Source organism: Epinephelus lanceolatus, chromosome 10 (genome assembly GCF_041903045.1).
Source record: "Epinephelus lanceolatus isolate andai-2023 chromosome 10, ASM4190304v1, whole genome shotgun sequence".
Taxonomy (NCBI): Eukaryota; Metazoa; Chordata; class Actinopteri; order Perciformes; family Serranidae; genus Epinephelus; species Epinephelus lanceolatus.
This window is the reverse complement of record NC_135743.1, coordinates 6,019,791-6,032,537: the sequence shown is the minus strand read 5'-3', so window position 1 is coordinate 6,032,537 and position 12,747 is coordinate 6,019,791. Positions and strand designations below refer to the sequence as shown.

General features: G+C 40.9%; 1 protein-coding gene across 2 annotated transcripts in view; it reads left to right on the top strand.

The window, feature by feature from the left end:
* Positions 1–12,747, top strand: part of LOC117265948 (multidrug resistance-associated protein 1-like) — a 32,977-nt gene that overhangs the window by 16,754 nt on the left and 3,476 nt on the right. Inside the window, exons 14-27 of one of the 2 annotated variants that reach the window (XM_033640788.2) lie at positions 563–650; positions 1,101–1,297; positions 2,043–2,219; positions 2,324–2,491; positions 2,932–3,121; positions 4,552–4,624; positions 4,955–5,063; positions 5,509–5,716; positions 5,945–6,255; positions 6,346–6,545; positions 7,644–7,770; positions 8,175–8,276; positions 9,218–9,364; positions 9,575–9,733. In XM_033640788.2, the coding sequence (XP_033496679.2) occupies positions 563–650; positions 1,101–1,297; positions 2,043–2,219; positions 2,324–2,491; positions 2,932–3,121; positions 4,552–4,624; positions 4,955–5,063; positions 5,509–5,716; positions 5,945–6,255; positions 6,346–6,545; positions 7,644–7,770; positions 8,175–8,276; positions 9,218–9,364; positions 9,575–9,733 (2,256 nt within the window). Of the gene's footprint in view, positions 1–562; positions 651–1,100; positions 1,298–2,042; positions 2,220–2,323; positions 2,492–2,931; positions 3,122–4,551; positions 4,625–4,954; positions 5,064–5,508; positions 5,717–5,944; positions 6,256–6,345; positions 6,546–7,643; positions 7,771–8,174; positions 8,277–9,217; positions 9,365–9,574; positions 9,734–12,747 lie in introns of those variants that run through there. The other variant, XM_078171372.1, reaches the window with a different exon arrangement.

Here is a 12,747-nt window from a genome sequence, read left to right as displayed (position 1 = left end):
TAGTCTGTAATGTTTGTAGGCTAATGTCAGTAAAGTGAAAATACGTAACGGCTGGCTCGCGCACACAGACATAGACGCGCGTTCGTTCAGTAAAATAATTACCTTAGTCTTCAGCAAGTGTTGGTGCTTGAAATTGCATGTCCCAGCCAAACTGTGGTCCCAGCGCACATGCACAGCTCACGCTGCTAATGATGCTCACAGTATGAATGGGTAGTGGAAAAAAACGTGAATATAAACAGTGGTGAATGTGGGAAAAATGCAAAAACGGCATTGTGGCTGTCTGCACATGACCAGGATGAAAGCCTTTGTGCAGGTTCAGAGAAATAAGTCAAAGCAGCGAGGAGGAAAACGGATGATGACAGACGGACGGAGGGACAGAGGTTTCTCCATTTAATAGTAGGATATTTGGGAGAATATTATGATTGTGCTAATTAGTGAATGACATTGTTTCGGTTTTTCACATATTTGACTGGTTGCCTGTGTGAGGTTGTTACTTTTCTGTTTGGTAAAATGTCAGGTGACTGATTTGTGTTTCATGTGACTTTTTAAAAAATGTGATCAGGCCATCATCTCACTGAGACGTCTGGGAAACTTCCTGTGCCAAGATGAACTGAAGCCTGGTAATGTGGAGAGACTTCCCTACAGCACAGGTATGACATCACACACACACACACACACACACACACACACACACACACACACCTACACCTGATCAGCTTCACCTTTGTGTCCAGCACTGAAACTGAAGCCTATCTTCAGACTAATGGGGACTATGAAACAAGTCTTGAAGGTTTAATGACAAGTTTTAATGTCTTTGAGAACCTGAAAGAATTCAAATGAAGGTTAGTCGTTAATTTCCCCTCTCAGCATCAGTAATGGTTTATCTTATCTTATGAGGACTTTATGCTTTATTTGTGCTTGTTTTATTGTTCGCCCCTTACAGTTTATTTTATTTATCAATCTATAAAAAAGCCGTTCTAATGATCTACACAGGACAGTAATACCACAGCAGACTGGTGGAGCCATGTAGGAATATGTGATTTACCATGTGAAATACATAGAACCATGTGGAAAAGAGTGGAACCATGTTGTGTGCTCAGACGGACACGGTGTGGTGATCGAGGGAGGATCCTTCTCCTGGACCGATGACGGGCCGCCATGTCTGCAGAGGATCAACATGAAGGTGAAGACGGGCTCCCTGGTGGCTGTGGTCGGCCATGTTGGCTCAGGGAAGTCATCTCTGCTGTCGGCCATGTTGGGAGAGATGGAGAGGAGGAGCGGCTTCGTCTCCATCAAGGTGACTATAGCAAGTAATCCTAAACTTAAAGACATTGAAGGGCTGCAAAGACAGGCTACTTACTAACTGAAGTGCTCGCCTGACATGACCGACTGCTATTCATCAGGTGAACAAAGATCCCCACTTCTTGTTGTCTTTGATGCATAATTTATTTCTCATTTTTAATTAATACTCTTTGAATTATTAATTTTTAAACTGTGAAGCTTTACTTTTATAAAACTATCTCAGAAACTCCATGGGTTTTTTGTAATGTGTGTGATGTTGTGCAAAGGGGTGGAGCCAGGGAGAGAAACATTAATAAGCATGTATATGTCCACACAACAAAAAAGCCTTTAATGAAGAATTTCACTGATGGAAAAAAAGGCTTTATTACATAAGTAGGCTGTGTATGAAGTGGAAGAGGCAAAAACCTCTGAAATTGTTGCTATATGACCAGAGAAAGCACAGAGAAAGGGCTGTAGGTAGAAATCCTACAACTACCACAATGCACTGCGCCGCAGCAGACCAATAAATGCTCTCGCTGGTGGGTGACGTAATGCGAGCTTGGCTGTGTAGACACAGGGAACGATATGCTTTGTAATTCAGAAGCAGCTGGAACATATTGTTGACAGTCAAACAAAATCTCCTCGTTAAAAGTGATGAACGTTTCTGCTGTTTTATGAAGATTTATCTGCTGAATCTGTATGTTTTATAGTGGAATCCTCTCTCAGGGGCAGTAAAAGTTATTTTGACTGTGGTGTTGCAGGGTTTGGTGGCCTACGTCCCCCAGCAGGCCTGGATCCAGAACGCCTCTCTGAAGGACAACATTCTGTTTGGTGGAGAGAGGAAGGAGAGCTGGTACCATCGTGTGCTGGAGGCCTGCGCCTTGCTGCCGGACCTGGACATCCTGCCTGCTGGAGACAGCACAGAGATCGGGGAGAAGGTACAGACACTGCCAACACACTGTTGCGCTGACTGTTAATTGTCTCCTGTTTGAATGTGTAGTGTTTACTTTTTGTTTACTGGTGATGCATTTACTGACTGCAGGGTCTGAACCTGTCTGGAGGTCAGAGGCAGAGGGTGAGTCTGGCTCGAGCAGTGTACAGGAAGTCAGATGTCTACCTGCTGGACGACCCGCTGTCGGCCGTTGATGCTCACGTGGGACAACACATCTTTGATCGAGTCATTGGACCCAGAGGACTCCTCAAAGACAAGGTGAGACCCTGCAGGTTCTCTACAGACCTGTACCTGTATCTACAGTCTGACCAAACACTCTCCATGATCTCAACCTCCTCCGGTGGGTTGCCATGGACATAGTTGGTCCTTTGGTAAAGAGCAGCTGGGTGCACAAGTACATCTTGGTTGTGTGACTATGAGTCCGGCTCTCTAGTGGCCTATCCACTACACAGCTGCACCGCTCCAGCTGTTCTGCATGCCTTAAACCAGCTTTTCTCCAGAGTAGAGATTCCTGACAAGATCCTCACTCGTCAGGGACTCTCTTTTACCTCCGGGCTGATGGAGCTTTTACACAAGCAGCGAGGTATCACTGTAATCCAGACAACTCCATGCCATCCACAGACTGATAAACCTTACTGTAAACTGCTTTGGATAAAGGAGTTAAATAAGTGTAATGTGTGTGCTGATGTGTTTTTTAGACCCGGGTGCTGGTAACTCACGGCCTCAACTTCCTGTCTAAAGCAGACCTGATCCTGGTAATGGAGGAGGGTCAGATCTCAGAGATGGGCTCCTACATGGAGCTGATGGACAGGAAAGGAACCTTCGCCAAATTCATCCACAGATTCAATGGAAACCAGCGCAGAGAGAGCCCCACCCCCAGAGACAGGAGTAAGACTTTGGGCTTCATTCACCAACATATTTTTTTCATAAATTTGTCCTTAAGAAAAGTCCAAAGAAAAGTTTACATCAGATTCATGGCAGAATTGTTCACACCTGTGTTGTTATTATGATGAATCCCATTGTCCTTGTAAACTGAAGGTGATGTAAGTTGATCCTAATTAGCATAGGTAAACGCCCCTCAAATCATGGACATGAGAATACAGAATTCATGTTTGTAGTCGACCAATGAAGATGAGTTTACATATCACCTTGGGTTCGTCCTTCACCTTCTCAAAATGATCCCACACTTTGGATTTCCTGCCCAACATGTTATTAACTAGCCTGTGGAATAACCGCAGGTACCAGCCCTGGAAATTAGAGGCCATACACATGCTGCATCTTTAACTGCCTGGAAAATGCGAGGTCGGGCGCTGAGTGCTGCTCTTGTAACTTTTTTGTGCCAGCTTTCATGAGCGCAGTGGCAGGCTGCGTCTGAGGTTGCTAAGCAACCTTAACAAGTACCGTATCATAGACTATTTACCTGAAATCCTGAGTGCAGAGCTGATCTCTTTAAATTTGACACAAACGTCCACTTGGACTGAAGAATAAACTGATCAGAATTTTGTGGTAAAAAGGTCAAGTGTCACTGTGACCTCACAAAATATGTTTTGTATTTCACACAAATATCTAACAGGATAAAATTATGAGGTGATGACATTTTATATCTAAAAGGTCAAAGGTCAGCTTCACTGTGACATCATTATGTTCTGCATAAAAAACCTTTCTGCCCAATATTTAACGTCATATCTCGGGAACAGAAGTTGGGACATTTGGTCAGATACTGAACTAGTAGTCTGAGTGAGCGGAAGTTCGCTGCATAGATCAGCCTCTCATTGGGCGGAACGAGCCACCCGCCGAAGTCCCGCCCTACCACCTCCGGTTGTGTAGCAGTTTTCAACCGTTTTCAACACGTCCTTTACTAACTTTTGCAGTGTTTGATCTTGCGGGGATATAGCCATTTTTCTGCCATGGTTCGCGTCCTGTAGGCGATATTTTTGTGGGCGTGTTACACCAAAACCTGTTTCCCCCCAGCAATATTTTTGCAAGCGCACCGTTGCTGTGGCACCACCCCGAACGATTGTGATTGGTTGAAAGAAATACAAGCAGCCGGGACGTTTTTTTCTCCAATCTTAAAGTGAGAGTGGGCCCAGCCAGACCTTTCTTTTCTTGAGAAAGGTCTGGTGAGCGAGACTAGTGAACTGGTGACACTGATCTTGAACCTGTGGATGTAGCAGAACGCAAACTGCAGTGTAATTTACAGTAATGTTGTGTTATGTTTGGTTTTGAACCTAAATTTCATTTGTGTGTATATTTCTGTGTGTGTGTGTGTGTGTGTGTGTGTGCATGATTGTGTATATTTGTATACACAATATTTATAGGCAGCAGGAAGTCAGTGTCTCGCCTCAGTATGACGGATTTCTCCATCGATCTTTCTCAGGAGCAACTGATCAGGTATAAAGACTGTGAACACAGTATAAACACAAACACACCTTTAAATATTTTTAGTAACAATGATAATACAGTCCTATGTGTCATAAATAATACACACATTAATTACAGTGGAAAAACAAAAACTTTTATGGTTATCGATAAGATGGGAAAGTTTGACATGTCTCTGAGCTTTTTACTGAAAAACTTGACCATCTGAAAGTTAAGCTTTAAAACTCTAAAAAGTCGTTCCTGTTCTGCTTGAAGCTTCCCTGATGTCATATTTTCTCATGAACTGACACACGCTGCAGTTACACTGTTGATTTATCCACTGCTGATTTGTTTGTGTTCCAGCTGTGATATGAGCAGTGCCAGTGTTCAGATGATGAAGGCTGTTGATCAGGACTTAGATGCTGAGGATGCTGGGAAGCTTACAGAGGTTGACAAGGCTCACACAGGGAGGGTGGGTCCTTCTTCTCATCAATATTAGTATGTTTGTGTCAGTATTATTAACCACTAGAAAAGTGCACTGAGAACAGAAGGCTGACTGGCCGTGCAGCGGACGGAACAAAACCAGGATGCGGTCATGGCAACCAGAGCACTGTGCAGTTGCAGCTGGTGGAACTGTCCCTCCAGGCTTAAAATGAGACCAAACTTTTCTTTGGATATCAGTTTATAAGCTACAAAAAAGGCTAAATAGTGGCCTGCTAGAGACAGTAAGGCTCGTTTTTTAATTTTATTTTATTTTTTTAACCAAGACAGTTTCAGGAAAATGTGTCATGTGTTTTATTGACTGTGTAAAATTATGTTTAAATTGATGGTTAAATGGACTTGAAAAACTTCAGAACAGCACAACGTCTCCACCGTGACAACAGAGTGTGTGAATAACTAAGGTCTTCTGTTCTCAGGTGAAGCTGCAGATGTACAGAGAGTACTTCAGGACTGTCGGCCTGACCGTCATCATGACCATCATCTTCCTCTGTGCCTTCCAGCAGGCCGCTTCGTTGGCCTACAACTATTGGCTGAGCTTGTGGGCTGACGAACTGCCCGTCAACGGCACGCAAAGCGACCACGAGCTGAAACTGAGTGTGTTCGCAGCTCTGGGTTGCACTCAGGGTGGGTCAGAGGTCATATACATCTCATTAATGAGCAATACACACAGACAGACAGATGGGTAAGGTAAGTGAGTGGGATGACACCATCCCCATCCACAGGGCACGTTGGCTCACTGAATGGTTTAATTGTAATGAACATAGTGTGAATCAAATGCTTTAGCCTTCGTAGTCACCAGATCTCAACGCTCTGTGATAAACTGTCCCATTAAAATCAGCTTGTGGTGTTTAGGGATGGCCATGTTTGGGACAACGCTTGCCATCGCTCTGGGTGGTATCGTAGCATCGCGTCACCTTCACGCTGACCTTCTCCACAGCGTCCTACACTCGCCAATGTCTTTCTTCGAGGTGACGCCCAGCGGAAACCTCCTGAACCGCTTCTCCAAAGAGATCGACGCAATCGACTGCATGATTCCTGACGGGCTGAAAATGATGCTGGGCTACCTGTTCAAGCTGCTGGAGGTCTGCATCATTTTGTTGTTGGCCACGCCCTTCACAGGGCTGGTGCTCCTCCCCCTCACCTGTGTCTACATCTTCATACAGGTAAAAGTTTCTTCTGAACATTGCCTGAATGTCTCTGAGGTTCAGCTGCAGCATCTTGTCTTCATTAATGTCTGTGGTTCATGTCTTCAGAGTTTCTACGTGGCGTCGTCATGTCAGCTGCGACGACTGGAGGCCGTTAGTCGCTCACCGATCTACAGCCACTTCAATGAGACGGTACAGGGTGCGAGCGTCATCCGTGCCTTTGGCGAACAGGGATGCTTCGTCCTACGGGCCAACCGTCGCATTGACACCAACCAGGAAGCTTACTTCCCTCGCTTTGTTGCCACCAGGTTCATTCAAAGGACTTAAATCACACTGGAGTGGAAACATTTTTACATTTTTTTAATTTTTTCTTATGTATTTTTGAATTTGTGCCGACGTTTCTTTAATTATTTCATGGCTTTGTAGATTTTACTTCATTTTAGTTGGTTAGATAGTTCGTTCAGAGCTCAAGGATTTCTTACCCTGGGCAAGATGCCCCAAAATTGGTTACTCTACCCATTTATCTTTCCCAGCAGTGCGTTGGTTTGTGCATCATCAGCCTGTGCATGCTTAAATCATATCCAAATGTTTTTTTAAAATTTTGCAGTAAAGTGACGTATTTCACTGTTGGAAAGATGGTCTTTTCATAAAAGTGCCCGATGCAGTAGACAGATGCAGATACTTTTGAAACTGGTGTTATGTGACCAAGAGAAAGAGAAAGAGAAAAGGGGCTGTGATATTTGCTTTTGCTGAACAGGTAGAAAACCTACAATTACCAGAATGCACTGCATCGAACCAATAAACATTCCAGCTGGTGAGTGATGCAATGTGAGCTTGCCGGTTTTTCCACAGGAAACAATATGGCGGCCAGCTGGTGACAAAAAAATTCAAATTACAGTGTGATGGTAAGACAAAATATGTTTCTGAAAACATTGGAGGCGAGAAATAAGAGAATCTTGGTTCATATTTGATCAGTGCTGCTTACCATTTAATCTCCGTGTTTTCAGCCTCCGTTTTTACAATACAGGAAACAATATGGCGCCCACTTCTTGTACACAAATTCTCATATTACAGCCAAACAGTGCACTAAAATATGTTTGTGAAGACATTTGGGTGAGAAATAGGCAATACAGTAACAGAATCTTGATTTATATTTAATCAGTTCTGCCCACTTTTACTGTTTGATCCAAGTTTGAGAGAGATGAGCCAGGAAATCTGGGCGCTGGTAAAATGGAGGGAAGTTTGTCAATCACTTATACTACCCACATTGTTATGATACAAAGCTGGTTGAAAATTCGGCAAAGTATCCCTTTAAGGGAGCTGTTTCCCCCTACCAAGAATTCACTCTCATGTAACAATAATATTTAATGTTTGCTGATAATCTTATATTTAATTGGTTTTGTCAGATGGCTGGCGGTGAATCTGGAGTTTTTGGGGAATCTGTTGGTGTTGGCTGCAGCCATTCTGTCTGTGCGAGGTCGGGATGAACTCAGCCCAGGCATCGTGGGATTGGCAGTGTCACACTCTCTCCAGGTAAAAAAAAAACTCTTGTAGAGAATGCATTGCCAAAGTAACCCTTACTATATAGAAGGAAATCAAGTTGTCAGAAACTCCTTATGCTTTGAGAAAAGGTTTCTAGTTTCTGCATGACAACTAGACGCTATCCTTCAGCTGGCTTTTTTGGTTACATCATATCTTCCCAATCAGTATATATATCCCTCTGACACCTGTTGGATTTGTATCTATATTTGTGCTACTTAGCATCCTTTTGCATTTTGATAATGGAGGATTTGATCAAATCAGCAAGTTAATTGAATTTGCTGGTCTCTGCAGAGTCAAACAGGAACCTCTCCTCCCACGTCACCTGAGAGACAAACACATTAAAGAAATAAATCTTAAAGTGAACGATGGTGCCGTTTGTGTTTGTGTGTTTCCAGGTGACTGGAATCCTGAGCTGGATTGTTCGATCCTGGACTGATGTGGAGAACAACATTGTGTCGGTGGAGAGAGTCAAAGAGTACGGCAACACACTCAAAGAGGTCTGTGCTGAACGTGGAAACTGTAATTTGTGGCTAAGTGTCCAACATCTCTCGCAGCATGTTTATAGAAGCTGTTTCTATGTTTCTGTTGTTCTCTGTTTTTAGTTTGAATTTTTATGCCTCCACACTGGCGATAGCCGCGGCCGGAGGCATTATGTTTTCAGGTTGTCTGTCCCATTGGTGTGGATGTGATGTCTCAATAACGTTGTAAGGGCATTTCATTAAATTTGGCACAAACTTTTACTTGGACTCAACAATGATCTAATAAAAATTTGGTGGTCAAAGGTCAAGGTCACTTTGAGTTCTCGTCTGTCTCATTCTCATGAACTCGATTTCTTAATAACGCCTTAAAGGAATTTCTTTAAATTGGGCACAGACATCCACTTGCGTGCAAGGATAATCTGATTCAAATATGGTGGTCAAAGGTCACTGTGACCATACTTGAAGCGTTCATATGCTGATTATGACAAAATTTCACAGAAATGTCTGATAAACTGATGATATTTTATATCCAAAAGGACAAGGTCAGCTTCACTGTAACATCATACTGTTTTCTGGCTATTACTAAATTTCATATCTCAGGAACAGAAGAAGAGACATTCGGTCAGATACTGAGTGGGTGACTCTCATCTTGGGAGTCCACCTTGAAACTGTGCTGATTGTATAGATCTTGTATAGATCTAGATGTTTGTGAAGCATCCATGTTCTAGAATTTGTAGCTTCTTTGCTGCAACTTCCATATTTGAAGCACTGTCAACTGTCATGGCAGCATACTAGTCTGGACAGACATGGATGTAAAGTATAACTGCAACTTGACATGGAGGCATACAAACACAAGGTGTCAGTCCTAGTTCTTACTGACATGATGTTGATACTTAACTTTGACCATGGAACTGTGGGTATTGATCATCCAGCCCTCCTGACCTGATGTGTCTTCCCAGGCAGCATGGACCCTTGAGGACAGTTTGCTGCCAGCCTCCTGGCCAACCACTGGAAACATCCAGTTTGAAGACTATGGACTGCAGTACCGTAAAGGTTTGGACTGGGCTTTAAATGACATCTCCATCAACATCCAGGACAAAGAAAAGGTCAGCAATGATCAGAGTCAGAAAAACGTTATTATCCGTTACAAGGCAACGTAAATGTTTCAGGAGAACACACAGTCTGGAAGTCCAAAGCAAAATGTAATACTTTTCCTCTTGTCAGTCATAAGGTTTTGACCTGAGTATGACTTAATGATGATATAATGAATCAATTCATCGCCTGAATAGTAATTGAATAAAAAAATTAATTTGCAGGTGGGGATTGTTGGAAGGACGGGAGCTGGGAAGTCGTCTCTGGCTTTGGGGATCTTCCGGATTCTGGAAGCAGCAAAGGGACAAATCCTTATTGATGGGATCAATATTGCTCAGATTGGCCTTCATGATCTCCGCTCCAGAATCACCATCATTCCTCAGGTCAGTACTGCAAATACTGCATTACAGCATCTCATTCTCATTCCCATGTCCCAAAAAAGGCATAAGATAAAACTCATACTGTAGTATGTCATAGAAACAGTATGGTATATAGTATAGTATGACTTTCAAAATGTCATAAAAACGTCACAGTATAGTACGTCGTCCAAAATGTCATTAAAAATTTCATAGTATAGTATGGCCTTCAAAATTTCATGAAAACGTCATAGTATAGTATGGCGCCCAAAATTTCAGAAAAACGTCTTATTATAGTATGGCTTCCAAAAGTGCATAAAAATGTCGTAGTATGATATGGCGTCCAAAAGTGCATAAAAATGTCATAGTATAGTATGGTGTCCAAAATTGCATAAAAATGTCATAGTATAGTATGGCGTCCAAAATTGCATAAAAATGTCATAGTATAGTATGGTGTCCAAAACTTCATGAAAATGTCATAGTATAGTATGGCGCCCAAAACTTCATAAAAACGTCATAGTATAGTATGACGTCCAAAACTTCATAAAAATGTCATAGTATAGTATGGCCTCCAAAATTTCATGAAAACCTCATAGTATAGTATGGCATCCGAAAGTGCATAAAAATGTCGTAGTATAGTATGGCGTCCAAAAGTGCATAAAAATGTCATAGTATGGTATGGCCTCCAAAATTTCATGAAAACGTCATAGTATAGTATGGCCTCCAAAATTTCATGAAAACGTCATAGTATAGTATGGCGTCCAAAATTTCAGAAAAACGTCTTATTATAGTATGGCTTCCAAAAGTGCATAAAAATGTCGTAGTATGATATGGCGCCCAAAAGTGCATAAAAATGTCATAGTATAGTATGGTGTCCAAAATTGCATAAAAATGTCATAGTATAGTATGGCGTCCAAAATTGCATAAAAATGTCATAGTATAGTATGGTGTCCAAAACTTCATGAAAATGTCATAGTATAGTATGGCGCCCAAAACTTCATAAAAACGTCATAGTATAGTATGACGTCCAAAACTTCATAAAAATGTCATAGTATGGTATGGCGTCCAAAAGTGCATAAAAATGTCATAGTATGGTATGGCGTCCAAAATTTCATAAAAACGTCTTATAGTATGGCCTCCAAAATTTCATAGAAACGTCATAGTAAAGTATGGCGTCCAAAAGTGCATAAAAACGTCATAGTATAGTATGGCCTCCAAAAGTGCATAAAAACATCATAGTATAGCATGGCCTCCAAAATTTCATAGAAACGTCATAGTATAGTATGGCATCCAAAATTTCATAAAAACGTCATAGTATAGTATGGCGTCCAAAATTTCATAAAAACGTCATAGTATAGTATGGTGTCCAAAATTGCATAAAAACATCATAGTATAGTGTGGCTTCCAAAAGTGCATAAAAATGTCATAGTATAGTATGGCTTCCAAAATTTCATAAAAACGTCATAGTATAGTATGGCGTCCAAAAGTGCATAAAAACGTCATAGTATAGTATGGTGTCCAAAATTGCATAAAAACATCATAGTATAGTGTGGCTTCCAAAAGTGCATAAAAATGTCATAGTATAGTATGGCTTCCAAAATTTCATAAAAACGTCATAGTATAGTATGGCCTCCAAAAGTGCATAAGAATGTCATAGTATAGTATGGCGTCCAAAATTGCATAAAAATGTCATAGTATAGTATGGTGTCCAAAACTTCATGAAAATGTCATAGTATAGTATGGCGCCCAAAACTTCATAAAAATGGTCATAGCATAGTATGGCGTCCAAAACTTCATAAAAATGGTCATAGCATAGTATGGCCTCCAAAACTTCATAAAAATGTCATAGTATAGTATGACGTCCAAAACTTCATAAAAATGTCATAGTATAGTATGGCCTTCAAAATTTCATGAAAACGTCATAGTATGGTATGGCGTCCAAAATTTCATAAAGACGTCTTATTATAGTATGGCCTCCAAAATTTCAGAAAAACGTCATAGTATAGTATGGCGTCCAAAATTTCAGAAAAACGTCATAGTATAGTATGGCCTCCAAAATGTCATAAAAATGTCATAATATAGTATGGCGCCCAAAAGTGCATAAAAATGTCATAGTATAGTATGGCGTCCAAAAGTGCATAAAAACGTATGGCCTCCAAAATTTCAGAAAAACTTCTTATTATAGTATGGCATCCGAAAGTGCATAAAAATGTCGTAGTATAGTATGGCATCCAAAAGTGCATAAAAATGTCATGGTATGGTATGGCGTCCAAAATTTCAGAAAAACGTCTTATTATAGTATGGCGTCCAAAATTTCAGAAAAACATCATAGTATAGTATGGCGTCCAAAATTTCATAAAAACGTCTTATTATAGTATGGCGTCCAAAATTTCAGAAAAACATCATAGTATAGTATGGCCTCCAAAATGTCATAAAAATGTCATAGTATAGTATGGCGCCCAAAAGTGCATAAAAATGTCATAGTATAGTATGGCGTCCAAAAGTGCATAAAAACGTCATAGTATAGTATGGCGTCCAAAAGTGCATGAAAACGTCATAGTATATAGTATGGCCTCCAAAATTTCAGAAAAATGTCATAGTATAGTATGGCGTCCAAAATTTCAGAAAAACGTCTTATTATAGTATGGCGTCCAAAATTTCAGAAAAACGTCATAGTATAGTATGGCCTCCAAAAGTGCATAAAAACGTCATAGTATAGTATGGCGTCCAAAAGTGCATAAAAACGTCATAGTATAGTATGGCGTCCAAAACTTCATAAAAATGGTCATAGCATAGTATGGCGTCCAAAACTTCATAAAAATGTCATAGTATAGTATGACGTCCAAAACTTCATAAAAATGTCATAGTATAGTATGGCCTTCAAAATTTCATGAAAACGTCATAGTATGGTATGGCGTCCAAAATTTCATAAAAACGTCTTATTATAGTATGGCCTCCAAAATTTCAGAAAAACGTCATAGTATAGTATGGCGTCCAAAATTTCATAAAAACGTCTTATTATAGTATGGCGTCCAAAATTT